This window comes from Salvelinus sp. IW2-2015, unplaced genomic scaffold, assembly GCF_002910315.2.
Source record: "Salvelinus sp. IW2-2015 unplaced genomic scaffold, ASM291031v2 Un_scaffold824, whole genome shotgun sequence".
In the NCBI taxonomy this organism is placed as follows: Eukaryota; Metazoa; Chordata; class Actinopteri; order Salmoniformes; family Salmonidae; genus Salvelinus; species Salvelinus sp. IW2-2015.
In genome coordinates, this window is record NW_019942623.1 from 41,738 (window position 1) to 58,079 (window position 16,342).

Genomic DNA, 16,342 nt, shown 5'->3' on the forward strand with positions numbered 1-16,342 from the left:
ACATACGAGAGCAGTCGTCTGAGCCAATCCACAGGGAGCAGCGTCATCAGCTCCATATCTCTCTTATGCATACACACAACAACACAGCATACGCACACACACACCACACACCCCACACCACAGAGACAGACACGACACACCACACACACACACACACACACACACGACACACACACACACACCACACACACACACACAACACAGCACAAAAAGCACACACACACACACACACACACACAGACACACAGCGACACACACACACACACAAATGGCATTATAACCCGGTAAGTGCAAGACAATCAATGCCGAGCTCTCCTTCCCACCGGTGTGAGCCTGGGTACTAACGAGAAGCACACAGCGTGAAGCAGTATTCACTACGTTACATCTCGTGACAGCCTGGATTGATGCTACCAGTACATCACCTTACATCTCGTGCGAGCCGGTGGATGTTAACAGGTTATCAGCACGTTACATACTCGTGCTAGCTGGGATGTGAACAGTACAGCACGTTACATCAACTCGTGCACGCCTGGGATGTCGCAACGAGACACACGGCTTTACCAATTCCGTGCAGCTCGTGGATGACGAACTCAGTAACAGACGGTTACATCTCGTGCAGCTGGGATGTGAACAGTACAGCAACGTAATACATCCGTCAGCCTGGGATGTGAACAGTAGAACACGTACATCTCGTGCAGCCCTGGGATGAAACGAGTACACACGTACAGTCTCGTGCAGCTGGACTGTAAACAGTACACACAGCTTTACGTCTCGTGCGAGCCTGGACAGTGTCTAGAACATCAGCACGTTACCGTCTCGTGCAACTGAGAATGTAAACAGTAACAACACTTAATCTCGTGCAGCCTGGGATCGTAGACACGTACACACGTTACAATCCGTGCAGCTGATGTAACAGTACACACGTACATCCGGCGCCTTGGATGGAACAGTACACACGTGACAATCTCGTCAGCTGGGGATGTGAACGTACACCACCGTATACATCTCGTGCCAGCCTGGGATGTGAACAGTAGCCGTTACATCTCGTGCAGCCTGGGAAATTAAACAGTAACCACACGTTACAGCTCGTGCAGACCCTGGATTGAACAAGTACCACACGTCACAATCTCGTGACAGCCTGGATGTAACAAGTACCACACGTACATATCGTGCAGCCTAGAAGCCTGGGATGTGAACAGTACACACGTTACATCTCGTGCAGCCTGGGATGTGAACAGTACACACGTTACATCTCGTGCAGCCTGGGATGTGAACAGAACGCACGTTACATCTCGTGCAGCCTGGGATGTGAACAGAACACACGTTACATCTCGTGCAGCCTGGGATGTGAACAGTACACACGTTACATCTCGTGCAGCCTGGGATGTGAACAACGCAGACCTGATAAAGGACTTAGGGTCAAAACACTGTCAACATGTCAAAWGAAAGTCATTGGAGCAAAGGGGCATAGATTACAGTTTGCATAGTCTACTTGACCTTCTGTGTTTGAATTGAACAATGTAAGACACATACTGGAAGAGAGAGAAACCAGCGCCCGCATTGATATAGCGTTAAAAAAAAAACTSTGCTGGATCTAGGATCAGGTCTCACTGTCCTTGTAATCTTATTAGTTATGATTTAGAAGACAAAACTGATCCTAGATCAGCATGCCTACTCTGAGAATCTTTATGAAGACGGGCCCAGATGCTTTGCTAAAATGTAAATGAGGTTGGGGAGCTCTGGCAGCAGGGAATGGATGGAGTTGGCCAGGCGACGGGGGGTACATTTTGGGTGGCAGAGAGTTTAATGCTCTTTCTCCCTCTTTTCTGGGCCATCAGAGCTATCAAAGATGTACACAGTGGAAGCTGGCGAGAGGGGTAGTCTGACTCATCCGACAGGCAGAACAAAGTTCCCCCCTGGTCGACTGGCGCGAGGCACTAAGGACACAACAGCAGCACAGTGTGCGTCCCAAATGGAACCCTATTCCCCGCCAAAAGTAGGGCACTATAAAGGGAATAGGARGCAAACACAGTGTTTGATATGGGGTTTTTCTAATGCCGGTGCTATTATAGCCTATCACTCCGCTGGGAAGCAGACACACAGACACTCACAATAAGCAGAGGGACACATTCATACATACACACTGACTCACACACATACACAGGCAAAGGTACACGTACACACACACACTTACACACAGGAACACATTTGCATAAAACAGATAGAACACCCAAATGTAGGATGCTAGACCACAAGGCACAGAAAAGACTACAGTCACAGACCCACACAAAATAACAGATGGGCTTCCTCCCCACTGGTCAGGGGTCGGCCCCCCCCGGGGATTGTTTTAGTATGCAGTGTAGCCTACTATCTATAGCTATATACCATATTTAGTTGCTATTTCTAAACTTWAAAAAAWATAAAAATGACACATGAAATAGCCTGACAACGTAGAGGCCTACAGTAGCTACAGTATGRGACGGRGTCGCCTTGCATTTTTGTGMGCAAATGTTTTCACCCTACGCCTTTAGATCCGGGTTGCGAGCCCGACTATTTTCGATACGGAGTATTGCCATCCCAGAAATTCATTCCTGAGACATTGTGCATTTTTTGTCCATTGCGCTGCACACAACTTAAACTTAGTCTTGAATGATGCATGCCAATATATACTGGAGATAAAGGACCGTTGATATTGCAACCAAATCAAACTARGTGTTATTGGTCACATACACATGGTTAGCAGATGTTAATGCAAACACCAGTTCACCAGAACAAAATCGCAAACCGCTAAAGATGATAGTCTGTTTGCGTCTGCCAATTTATAGGGTGTCCAGTATCCAGGCGACCTGTCCCCAGTGCCTTCTATATATACACTTAATCTCCATCAATAACGTGTTGAAGCCGGCAATTAAGGAGAATGAGAGGCTCAACTGAAGACGTTTCAGAACTGCTGTATTTGAAGTACCACGCCCTTCTGCACAGTTTCCCTGACGTTGCTACGGCAATCATGCTGTTTTTACCATCCATGTAACTGTCGCTTCTGGAMAAATTGTTTTCTAAACTAAAACTCATAAAGAARGACCTAAGAAGCATTAGGCTCTAGGCCTGATAGGAGCTGTAGGACACCTGAGTAAGCTCCACTCATCACACTGGCACCGTCGTAGCCTTGACTACGCAATATCCCCTCACTTTCAATCAGTTACAAAGGCCTGAGACACTTTTTCAGTCACATTCCTGAAGCCAAGAAAACAAACACTTAGCTTCCTAGTAGATATGGAAATGAAAAAAAGGTTTATGACTAACTTTTTYSAGGGTTACTGTCAAATTGATACGTACAATTTTAAACAATATARATCGATGACAGGTGCATGGGCCCCCAGAGRTTGTGGGCCCCACTACCTTGCYTGGGCTGCGGGGGCGTGCGGTATGGCATGTTCCTCTCACATGGGCTTTTTCAACACAAGTTACCCTCAATAATGACTTAATCGTGACCTTTAACTGTTGCTAATTAGGCTACTGACAAAACAAAACTTTTAGTCATTTCCTGCACCATGAATGCATCAATGCATCATTGATTGAATAAACTGTATTGATTCGCAGAGGGGAGACTGAATTGGTCATCATTATCATGGATAGTGAATGGGTTAAAGACCAGCATTTGGGCATCACCACCCCRACCTTGTCACCTGCATGTTTGGCACGAAACCGCCTGGTCTCCAATCAGTGACGACGAAGYAGAAACTGAGTAAATCGATTTCCCCTGCCGAGCACCGGCCGATGTTTACCGAGGAACACACAAAGCATCGGCACCGGAACACATCTCGGGGGAGGTGTTTACCCGCGGCGACAGGCTTGTTCCTGTCGTGACATTCCCTGGTTGCCGCCGAGGCTCCCGGTGTTCCCGGTGTGTTTGTTTCGTCTACTGCACCTCCCTGTCAATAACGGGGCGTCTCTGGAGCGGGGAAGGGGCGAGGGAGATGGGCAGACGTTTCGACGCAGGCAAACACTTTTGATCAAGTRATCAAACGTTTGATTTCGACTGGCTGGAAGGATGATTGTTCTCTCCACATACAGTTATGAGCGGCTACAATCACTAGCACTTTAGTCACATACAGCAGGCAGTCAACCATTTCTTGGAGTGTACTGATATTGAAGTCTCCCAATCAGAAAATGCTATTCAGATCTTAGAAATCCTCACATTTCACAATAACCAACAAAAGCAGGGCCTACATCCTGCGGTAGAAAACTCCCCACTCATCCAGCCCAGAGATGACCAACTGTAGCCGTAAACTGGGAGTTGTGAATGGAATTGCCATCTGCTGGAGGTTAGCCCCCCCCCCCCTCTTCCCGCATACGGCAGCCCCTTTCTGGGTAGCTCTGTGCACTGACCCCCTTCTCCTGTCTGTCCACATTATCTCAGCAGAGGGCCAATTAGCCATCATCATCTGGCCTGTTTTGTCGAGGCGCGTCAGGAAGCCGAACTCCCTCTGATCCAATAGTGGATTTAAATAATGGATCTGTAATCAGGAGGCTGTTAATTATGAGTCTCTGGCGAACCCTCTGTCAWCTTAATCTGATGACGAGGCAGGCCGAGGCAGACCACTCTATCAACTCAATGTGATGCTGATGAGGCGGAGGCAGAGTGAGAGACAGACAGGGAGGACAGTGAGGGAGTAATTAAGTGAAGGGGGAAGGGAGGATGGGAAGGGGGGGATATGCATGGGAATCAATGCTGTTTGTGTGTCGCTTTAATATGATGTGTCATGTTATTACTTCTGTGTGTGTGTGTGTTGTGTGTGTGTGTGTGTGTGGTGTGTGTGTGTGTGTGTGTGGTGTGTGTGTGTGTGTGTGTGTGTGTGTGTCCGTGTGTGTCCGTGTGGTGTCCGTGTGTGTCCGTGTGTGTCCGTGTGTGTCCGTGTGTGTCCGTGTGTGTCCGTGTGTGTGTGTGTGGTGTGTGAAGCCCATTATATACAATTTTACTGCACAAACATCTTCGATAGTTTGTCTAGTCCACACTGTTCCAGATTATGGATTTCAAATTGCTATTAAGCAACTTTTCTCTTTGATTCTCAAATACATTGTCCCACTGACAATTGTACTTTCCATCACACTGGAGAACATAATTGGGAGAGTATAATTGGGAGACGTGTACTCGACAGACATGCTTTGCTCGGTTGAGTAGAGCGTTGTGCTAATTTGAACAAGGACAAAACTCTTCCACTGCCATATAAGAGCTACTGCCACGAGGGCAAGTTCACTGTCAATACTGTTTTCACCAATGACATGTCCCAGCAAGCAGATCTGATGGCACCATGACATTGTATCCCTCTATGCCAGTGGTATTCAAAGTCGGGGTCGGGAATTGCCCATTTGGGAGCCAAAAATGAAGAGTACACTCTATTTTATTGGACACATATACAAACATTTTTGAGAAAGATAGTTTGACAATAAAAATGAAAAAAGGTAAATATTGTATTGTTTTCTTTACTTTTGATAAGAGAGATGAAAATGTAATGAATTGAAGGTTTTTTTGTTGATGTGAAAATCGAAATGTACCGATTTTAAGGTTGTCATTAGATTCGTGGTGGGGTGGGGTCGCCCGAATTCCTGGCAATTTCTGGCAACCCGCTGAAAAAAGTTAGACCTCTGCTCTAAGCTAATCATGGCAACATTTCATCTGACAATTAGAGGCTCGCATGACAACGCTGACTTGAATACATCCTCTCAAAGAGAAGGGATGACACTAGGTCTTCAAATGACACCCTATTCCTTTATAGTGTGATTACACATAGTGGAGTGAAGTGGAGAAGGATAGGGTAGAGTTTCATAGATTTCCACTGATAGAAGACCTCTTCAGACAAGCGACACTAACAGATGAACAGGAGGACTAAGTGATCCCTTATTGAGTACGAATGTACTGAGTACTATCAGACATAAGCATACAACACACACACACACACACACACACACACACACACACACACACACACACACACACACACGTGTGTGTCCAAATTGCACCTCCCTTTTACGCATGGACCGAGATACGGCCGTGGCCCTAGAGCCTTTTGGGTCAGTGGGACTCGAGAGCCAGCCTGAGCCAGCTGTGGCCACCAACAAGAAATTACTCACTGGAAATGGTTTACTGCCAAGGGCAAGAATCAATAAGAAGCCACAGTTCTACCCATTGGGTAAGTAATAGAAAAGTGAGGAAAAAGAGGCGGAAAAAAGAACGGGATGCATCTAATGCTGCTATTTGTTGACCCTACTCAGACCCCAGTCAAGAGGCTATCAGCAGTTCTATCAACCAAGAGGAAAGAGCTATGGGCAGCTAGCTATCCATGCGAGGGGGAGGTTTTGTGGCTCTGGAACTWTTAGAAATCTGACATTGGCCGGGAACATTGCAACAGGCTTTCGCAGCAGCAGACACAAATCTGAGACAGCCAACCAATATCCTTTTTAAACAAGATACACCAAAAAAAAAGACAAAGACGATGCGGGGGGAAAAAAATMACTATGTTCGTCAGGGGACTCTAAGAAAGGCAAAGGACAAAGGCAATCAGACGTAGCTGTAAACAAAGCTTAAATGCTGATCTCTCCTCTAGCTCAAGTGTAATTAACTTGCGAGAGAATGATTAAGCTAAACCACCACCATTGCATAACGGCTGTAATTCTTCAAGGGGTACTTACAATTCAGCATCTCTATAACTCGGCAGAGCCAAGGTGACTAAGGGTAAATGAYGGAACGGATAATAACACTCCCAACATACTTCTACTATCAAAAACAGCCTTACCAAAGTAGTGTACGGTGCATTACCAAAACGCAACATGTTTTTAAAATACCACCCTACTTTCTAGATAGTGCACTACTTTTGGCTTGAGCGCCCTATTCCCTACATAGGCCACTGCTTTTTAACCAGACCACCTATTCCATAGATAGTGCAGTAGGYTGTCATTTGAGACYAAGCCTTGGTGGTAYTGTAGTGAGAAGAGTAGCCAACATATTGCCCAATGGGAATCGAGTACATCCAGTAGCCATGTCCAGGTATGACAGCTAATGAGAATGTACGAGGTTAAAGCCGATAGCCATTAGTCTGGAGTTATTGATGTGTGTTGAACCAGGCTACTCTTTATGGTGAGTGTCTGGTGTCTAGTCCATTCCATCACAGAGGGTCTGTCGATGTCCATCCGCTACAGTGCCAGGCAGTGGTGGCCATTTTGGATTTTTGAGTCTCGTCTACACTCTGGTGAAGGAATGAACTCCCGTGTATCTATCTAGGTGTCAATAGTTAAACATTAAAGCTGCAACGTTTCATGGCTGGTAGGCTGGTGAGTGCAATAGCGTCAGAGCTCAGTATTTGTGCAATAAATTACGCAAGTGAGATGTTCGCTAACCAGCCAGCGTCCTTAGTAAATCCATTGTGTTAGCATGCTGTAGTTAAAATCGCTAATGCAGCAGAAACATGAAGGGAAAATAATAGTATGTTGATTACGCATAACCACTGTAAACAACACAAACACAATCTACATTTTATTAATAGTAAGCACCAACTTATTAATTWGTTAATTCCACGTCCTCAGTAACTGCCTAGCGTGGTTTGCATTGAATAACCTAGCGTTAGCCTAGCAAAGGACACGCTACACATATTAACACAAAACAGAATGCAAATGAAGATGGATTTCACYTATGGAGAAGAGAGTCTCTTTCAGAATGCAAAGCTACTGTAGCTGAGCGCAACAGTGCAACCAACACATCTGACATGTTACCAGTGGATCAGAGTGTCAGAGCACAGGAAACATCAGGGTTAGGGGTTGGATTCCAGCACGAGGCAACATAAACTGAATATATCTGTCAATGTTGACAGTTCAGCAATTAGCTTGTAAGAAAAGCATCTGCTGGAGGACATTTTGTGCTTGTGCTCACATATTCYCATGCCTTCGAAAGACATTACCTTTAAATGGAGCGAAAGGGGACTTTTTTTGTTGTTGTTGTGGGGGCTCTCGTCACGAACGTCTGTCTACGTCCCACAGAGGCCCAATGTTGACCTTCCCTGGCCGCCCATGGGTAGGCATTCACAGGGGGATGAGTAGGCCTCTCTGCACCCTGATGATCCGCTCTGAGCTGCTCTGGGCTACACGGATAGCGTGACAGCAGTTTTCAGAACGGAAGGAAAGGAAGAGGAGAAGGAGTGAATCACGGCACACAAAGTCTCTCTCTCTCTCCCGCTCTCTCTCTCTCTCTCTCTCTCTCCCGCTCTCTAAAGTTGACTGGCCCACACATTAGTTCCACAGAGATGGCGATTTCACTCGAGATGTTTTAATTTGTTTCCGCTTTTTCATCTCTGGGCTCACAGACGGCGTTCTGTCATTTCGGGCTCATTTCCGGGGACGCGGAAGTCCCCACAGCGAAAGAAGCGTGCCATGTTCTCCACCCAATTTTCTCCAGTCGAATGTCCCCCTTTTTCCTAAATGACACAGAAAACCGTCTTGGTGTCTTTGAATGTTCATGAATCAAAAAAGAAGGGGAGGGAAGGGTAATGCCCTCGTTTCCCCTAACGCCGCTATCCTCCCTCTAGTCGAGTCAACCCCACCAGCAGAATCAGCGGCGTGGTTTGAAGGAACAAATGAAGGTTATCGTTCAGACGAGTCGAGATGCCTATCTGCCCCCACCGCCCATCTTTAATAGGATTGTGTGTGCTTGTGTATAGGTGCATGCATGGTTGTGTGTGCATGTCCGTGCACGTGCCCATGTGTCTGCTCTCTCCACATCCACAACCTCTTAAAAAGTCTAAAACGGATGGCCCGGTTACTCCTATCTCCTGTTTGCTGTGTTAAGTCATTACGGCGCTACCGACTCATTAGCCGGTGTAGCCATCCATCCGTTACGGGGCTGAAGAGAAATGGGCTGAGGTAGACGAGCAGGAGAGAGATACATCTGCCTGGGAGACGTCGTCCACATTCCATAGGTTCATTTCTCCCCTCCCGGCGCGTTATATGTCTCTTCCCACTGTGAAAGCTTTGCAGAGGCACCACTCTCGAGGCGTGAAAACGGCAACAAAAAAAAAAACGTAAGAAGGCGAAGGAACATGTTTCGGTGGAGCATCATTAACGAGTACTCAAGATAAGTCTTTGGCATTCAGAGCTCAAAACAGCACGATGCTGCTCCTTCAAATTGGCTAATCTTGGTTGGAATAGCTGCAGTGRGAATATGTCAATCGTGAATGTCAGTTAAATCGGTTACTTAATTATGAATGACAAATGAGTGACAGCAGAGGTAAAGCAAAGGTGAGAGCAGGTTCTCTGTCGCCGTCTAACTTTCCTATAACTAGTAAACCCAGGTCTAGGAACTGTTGATGGCTTTCCTTAGACAACTACTCATTTAGAGTTTCAGAGTAGGAGTGCAGATCTAGGATCAGGTCCCCCCTGTCCATATAATCATCTTCATTATGATTTTAAAAAAAGCAAAACTGATCCTAGATCACCATTCTTTATTAGACACTTTATGAATACGAGCCCTGGTATAGTAACCCTCGCTAGCTGCTGACAATGTTTCCCTGGTCTTCTGTGTAGACAGACAGACTCGCCAATTACCAGATGAGTCAGGGCCGACATAGCACTTTTTACTTCCTGATTAAATCCTTTATTTCACAGCAGAACGCCCAGCAAGGAGGCATGATGTAAAAGTTATGTCTGCTGTCAGAAAGGAGGGAGGGAGGGAGGGAGAGCGATGGCATGATTACGTCATGTAAGGGACCAAATCGTCAGATTTGTCACAGCTCATTGACTTTGGAATTTAACGGGAGTGAGATGACAAGGGCTGGGAAAGACGGACGGGGTCTGTGAACCAGGGAACCCTAGGAGCTGGGAGCGTGGTCGACGTCCTGAGAGGAACAAACTATGTTACACTGTCCGTCTCTAAGTGGCAACAGATCAAATCTGTACTCACACTGGACAGCCGAGTCCTCAAACAACCGTGATGAAAGAGACACGGCAGTCAGCATTCAGTGTTATCAAATGCAGATTTACTTGATCTAGTTTGGTTTGACTCTTTTCGGCTCAATGGACAAGGAAATGAAAGCTAGGATATATCCACGCAAAGAGCTGAATCACAGTGTGTGAATCGTAGAGTCGTAGAGCAAACCCCCATGACATATGGGAACCATACTCTCACCATGCCGCGGTCATTGCACTTCTGCTCGTCAAAAGAAAAAAAGGAAGAAAAAAACGGACATAAAATGTTTACACCCACTGGGGTAATTCGCTGGTTGGTTTGGTCCCAAACAGAAGCATCCATAGCAGGGTAATGTAAGCTAATGCTTCCATATATAGTGCATTTAGTAAGTATTCAGACCCCTTGACTTTTCCCACGTTTTGTTACGTTACAGCCTTATTCTTAAATGGAATAAATTGCCTTTTCCCTCATCAATCTACACACAATACCCCATAATTACATAACAAAAACAGGTTTATAGAATTTTTTGCAAATGTATAATTATTCATTTTTTTCTATGACATAATACATTTACATGAGTATTCAGACCCTTTACTCAGTACTTGGTTGAAGCACCTTTGGCAGCAATTACAGCCTTGAGTCTTCTTGGATATGATGCTACAAGCTTGGCACACCTGTAATTGGCGAGTTTCTCCCATTCTTCTCTGCAGATCCTCTCAAGCTCTGTCAGGTTGGATGTGGAGCGTTGCTGCACAGCTATTTTCAGGTCTCTCCAGAGATGTTGATCAAGTCCGGGCTCTGGCTGGGCCACTCAAGGACATTCAGAGACTTGTCCCGAAGCCACTCCTGTGTTGTCTTGGCTGTGTGCTTAGGGTCATTGTCCTGTTGGAAGGTGAACCTATGCCCCAGTCTGAGGTCCTGACCGCTCTGGAGCAGGTTTTCATCAAGGATCTCTCTGCACTTTGCTCTGTTCATCTTTGCCTCGATCCTGACTAGCCTCCCAGTCCCTGCCGCTGAAAAACATCCCCACAGCATGATTCTGCCACCACCATGCTTCACCGTAGGGATGGTGCCCGGTTTCCTCCAGACGTGACGTTTGGCATTCAGGCCAAATAGTTCAATCTTGGTTTCATCACACCAGAGAATCGTGTTTCTCATGGTCTGAGAATCTTTAGTTTCCTAGAGTTGCCTTTAGTTGCCTGACCAAGGCCCTTCTCCCCCGATTGCTCAGTTTGACCTTGCGGCCAGCTCTAGGAAGCTGGTTCCAAACTTCTTACATTTAAGAATGATGGAGGCCACTGTGGTCTTGGGGTCCTTCAAAGCTGCAGACATTTTTCGGTGCCCTTCCCCAGACAAGTTCGTGCCTTTCCAAATCATGTCCAATCAATTGAATTTACCACAGATAGACTCCAATAAATTTGTGGATGATCAATGGAAACAGGATGCACCTGAGCACAATTTCGAATCTCATAGCAAAGGGTCTGAATACTTCTGTTTTTATATTTAATACAATTGCAAAAAATCCTACAAACCTGTTTTCACTTTGTCATTATGGGCTATTGTGTGTAGATTGCTGAGGATTTTTATTTATTTAATCCATTTTAGAATAAGTCTGTAACATAACAAAATGTGGGAAAAAATCACAGGGTSTGAATACTTTCCGAAGGCACTGTACACCATATTCAAACGAGGCACTATAAACTGTACAGCTGCATAAGTTACCATTACATGTGTGAATAAGTTTGTATAATCCCTGCATATAATAACATTGGTTCGATCACAAATCATAAATCTTATCATTATTGTTATGGCATCTGCATTGTTATGTAATTATGCAGCATCAGCCCCATTGGTTCAGCCAGGAGTTTGGCACATTTCTCAGCCGGAGGGATAGAATGCATATAGAACATCCTTTCYATCATTAGTGGAATATTAATCAGCAATAATGAGGGAGACTGGATTCTACAAGAAGAGAAGAAGCAGATATTGTAGATGGCTTGTTTCAATTCATTACTGGGAGGGTGAGAGAGAGAGCGAGAGAGAGATTCTGATTCTGTGCTTCAATAAAGCCCCAGTTTTAAGCCCGGCCCCTTTTGAATATGGAAATGTTTCAAACACTGAGAAAAATCGAGCGAGAGAGAGAGAGAGAAGAAGGTGGAGGGTAGAGGGAGAGAGAGAGAGAGAGAGAGAGAGAGAGAGAGAGAAGAAGAGAGAGAGAGAGAGAGAAGAGAGAGAGAGAGAGAGAGAGAGAGAGAGAGAGAGAGAGAGAGAGAGAGAGAGAGAGAGAGAGAGAGAGAGAAGAGAGAGAGGAGAGAGAGAGAGAGAGAAGAGAGAGAGAGAGAGAGAGAGAGGGCAGGTCTGAATTGTGAGTGGGCTTAACGACACTCAGTGAACAGACGGTGCCTCTGCATGCTCTGCCAGTACACTAGTCTGCTGCAAGCGAGGGATCGAAGTGAAGAGTGCTCTGCCTCTCCTCTCCATCCCTGTCACACACCGCCTCTGCCTCCTCAGCCTCTCAGCCTTCCAGCCTCCACCAGCAAACTCCCTCCAGCCGACCAGGGAAAAACACCACTAACAACACAAGTGGATATGAACAGAACCCAAAAGACAGGAGGACGCAGGAGTCAAGGGGCTTCTCACAGGAGATAAGAGGGGATCTAAAAGAAGGATACTAAACAGAAAGTAGAAAAAAAACTAAGGGGGAAACAGAGAGAGAGAGAGAGAGAGAGAGAGAAGAGAGAGACCCTGGCATTACCCATCCTTATCCTTCCAATACATATTTTCTGAAGCGCGCCGGTCGGTCACTAAAATAATAATGACAGAGTTGACTGGATTTAAGCCGTGCAGGTCAGCGATCGCTTCAAGTGACGGACGGTAATTTGTGTTGACAGATCTGCCKCCAGTCTTTATCGAGAGGGGGTAAGAAGAAAAAAAATAGAGAGAGAGTTTTGAGTTAGTCTTTTCCTCTCCTTTCTTGGTTGGCTTGCTTTTTCCTCTGTTCTCCTCTTCGGATCATCGCAGCAGTAGTGACTGCAGAGGAGCAGGAGGGAGAGAGCGAGCGAGAGAGAGAGCGAGGAGGCACGGCACTCATGCATGCAGCCGAGCAGGGAACTTGCACTTCCTAACAAGCATCCACTTGGATTCCTTGGGTCTTTTCTGGCTTCTTTCACACGAGGAGAACTAAGACATTGTAAGCCTGCCAGGATCTGGTATTCTGGCTGAAAAGGACGAGAGGGGGGGGGGCAAATTTGTACCACACTGGGGTCCTTTTTTAGATTCACACATAATTAGTGCGGGCACAAAGGAAGTCGCTGAATAGGGGATGTCCGTCTCTGGATAGGGGTGAGTAGGATTCCTTTCATACGTGATCGCTCGGTGAAGAAAGCATTTTTTACCCGCCTCTGCTCGCATCTTGCCCCCTGATATCTAACATGAGCAAAGTGACTTGCCCTTTATCCCTCTCCCCTGTTCTTTTCTTTTTTTCCCCCACACTGGATTCCTCTTCCTTTCTATAAGTAAATACCTTGGGGAGAAAAACACACACGCACAACACAATTCACTACAAGGAAAGGAATACAAAAAAAATACAAGAGCTGGTTTCCTGCCGGGGAGAGATTACAAATTACGATGTGAACCATGACAYAATAATACCGGAACGATTCCAATGGACATTTTCTCTGCGGATCTATCCGAGGATTTTCAGGCTGATGGATTTCCTTCTAATAGGCTTGTACCTAAAGTGGCCCCTGAGGAAGCCCCCTGGGTTGATACTGTTGCTTTGCTGCTCGCTGGGCATCATGCTCAAAATGGTCCCATCGGTGGAGGGCGTCTGCCCCCGTCTATGCCGCTGCGACAGCAAGCTGCTCTACTGCGAGGGGCTCAATCTCACCGACGTTCCACGCAACCTGAGCAGCGCACTGGGCCTGTCCATGCGCGAGAACAACCTGACGGAGCTGCGCGAGGGCCACTTCGCTGGCCTGTCGCAGCTCACCTGGCTCTACTTGGATCATAACAACATCGACGTGGTGGAGGAGGGCACCTTCGACAGGCTGCGCCGGGTCAAGGAGCTCGACCTGAGCACCAACCATATCGAGAGCCTGCCCAACGGCACCTTCAGGCCCCTCCCCAACCTGCGCATCCTAGACCTATCGTACAACAGGCTGCAGGCGCTGGAACCCGACCTTTTCCARGGCCTGAGGAAGCTAACCAATTTGCATTTGCGCTACAACGCCCTCAAGTTTGTCCCAGTGAGGATCTTCCAGGACTGCCGGAGCATGCAGTTCCTGGACCTGGGCTACAACCAGCTTCAGAGCCTGGCGCGGAACTCCTTCGCCGGGCTCTTCAAGCTCACCGAGCTGCACCTGGAGCACAATGAGCTGGTCAAAGTCAACCTGGCCCACTTCCCCCGCCTCATCTCGCTGCGCACGCTCTACATGCGCAGCAACCGGGCCACCATTGTGGTCAGCACCCTGGACTGGACCTGGCCCTTCCTGGAGAAGATTGACCTGTCGGCCAATGAGATCGCATACATCGAGCCACACGTCTTTGAGAGCGTGCCCAACCTCAAGGCCCTCATGCTGGACGCCAACCGGCTGACGGCCGTGGAGCAGCGCATCCTGGATTCATGGTCATCCCTGGGCAGCATCACTTTGGCAGGCAATGAGTGGGAATGCAGCCGCAACGTGTGCGCCCTGGCCCAGTGGCTGAGCGCCTTCCGGGGCCAGCGGGACAGCCAGCTACTGTGTTCCAGCCCGGACGTGGCGCAGGGCGAGGACGTACTGGACGCBGTCTACGCCTTCCAGCTGTGCGAGGACGGCATCGACCAGGCCACCACGACCACGGGATGGTACCCCGGCTACACCACCAAGGACCAGGCCCGGGGAGGCCCCACGGCCAACCCCTACGATCCGCCAGCCGCCGAGGGTGGCGCAGTGGTCACCAATTCCTTCACCGTGACCGTGGCTAACCTCGACGACATAGASAGCACCATGCAGATCCACAAGGTGGTGACGGGCACCATGGCACTCATCTTCTCCTTCCTCATCGTGGTGCTGATGCTCTACGTGACCTGGAAGTGTTTCCCGGCGGGCGTGCGGCAGGTGCGCCAGTGCTTCAGCAGCCATCGGCGCAAGCAGAAGCAGAAGCAGAGCATGCAGCAGATGGCCACCATGTCCACGCCGGAGTACTACGTCGACTACAAGCCCAACCACATCGAGGGGGCCCTGGTCATCATCAACGAGTATGGCTCCTTGCACTTGCCAGGCAGCAGCCCTCCCGGGAGTGTGAGGTCTGACCCGACCCTTTGTGTGTGTGTGTGTGTGTGTGTGTGTGTGTGTGTGTGTGTGTGTGTGTGTGTGTGTGTGTGTGTGTGTGTGTGTGTGTGTGTGTGTGTGTGTGTGTGTGTGTCTGTGTGTGTTGTGTGTGTATGGATATGGTGTGTGTTACGTGTGTTTGTGTGATAATATGGACTACCACGGAGACCCTTTTGGATATATGGGATATATTGGGTGGTTGGGGTTGTATAAGTTGAGTTTGTTTGAACCAGGGATCCTGCTATGGACACTATTTACACTGTGTCACACTGTGCTGCTCGCCCCCCTACTGTGGAGGAGAAAGAGGGAGGACTGACTGAGACCGTGGATTTATTGCTGTGGATCTGAAGGGCCTCTATGGACACCAGACTATTGTGCCTGTTGACTTGACGCACAGAATCACCAGAGWTGGAATATTATGTTGACTTTATACAGAAACTCCAGAGAGGATTACTATGTTTGTAGGCACCAATGGTTTCATCTTCTTCGTCTTCTTCTTCTTCTTCTTCTCTACACCAGGAGTGGATATTATTTCAGCTTTAAATGAGTCTTTCTTACTTCAGGATATTCTGCTATTGTCTAAAGACCAACTGGGGACATACTGGCCAGCCATAAACACAGCATTTTTATTGTGGTAATACGACGACAACAACAAAAAATACAACAATAATGCAAAGTTGGATTATAAAAAAAAAGATTAAAGATGGTCAATTCTGTGTAAAATATGTTTAAAAAAGCAAGAGTGGGAGAAAAAAAAAAGATGCTAGAGATGCTATCCTATTTCTTTTGTAAACTACAACAACAACAAAAAAATACCATGTTTAAATAAATGAATTGCTATTCACAGTAAAGCCCTTGTGTTGTAAGGAACCTTTGGGAGAGGGGTGGATTATGAAAAGAGATGCAGTGCTCGTGCTGGTGGTAGGAAGAGAGAGAGAGAATTTTGTCTGGCGCGCCTACTGCAGTATGTCTAGTTGGGGGAAAAGACAAGGGGCCAGAGGGGTAACCTAGCCGTACTTAATTTCAAATGTTAAACCCTCTCCAATAGGAATACCAGATCTTTTCTTGATCCCTCACT

General features: G+C 47.2%; 1 protein-coding gene across 1 annotated transcript; it reads left to right on the plus strand.

The window, feature by feature from the left end:
- The first annotated feature begins 12,336 nt into the window (after positions 1-12,336).
- On the plus strand, positions 12,337-15,324 carry LOC112068997 (leucine-rich repeat transmembrane neuronal protein 1-like). The gene is given in 2 exon segments (XM_024136247.2): positions 12,337-15,201; positions 15,204-15,324. Coding segments are annotated over 2 exon segments (1,584 nt in total). The 5' UTR covers positions 12,337-13,659; the 3' UTR covers positions 15,246-15,324.
- The last annotated feature ends 1,018 nt before the right edge of the window (positions 15,325-16,342 follow it).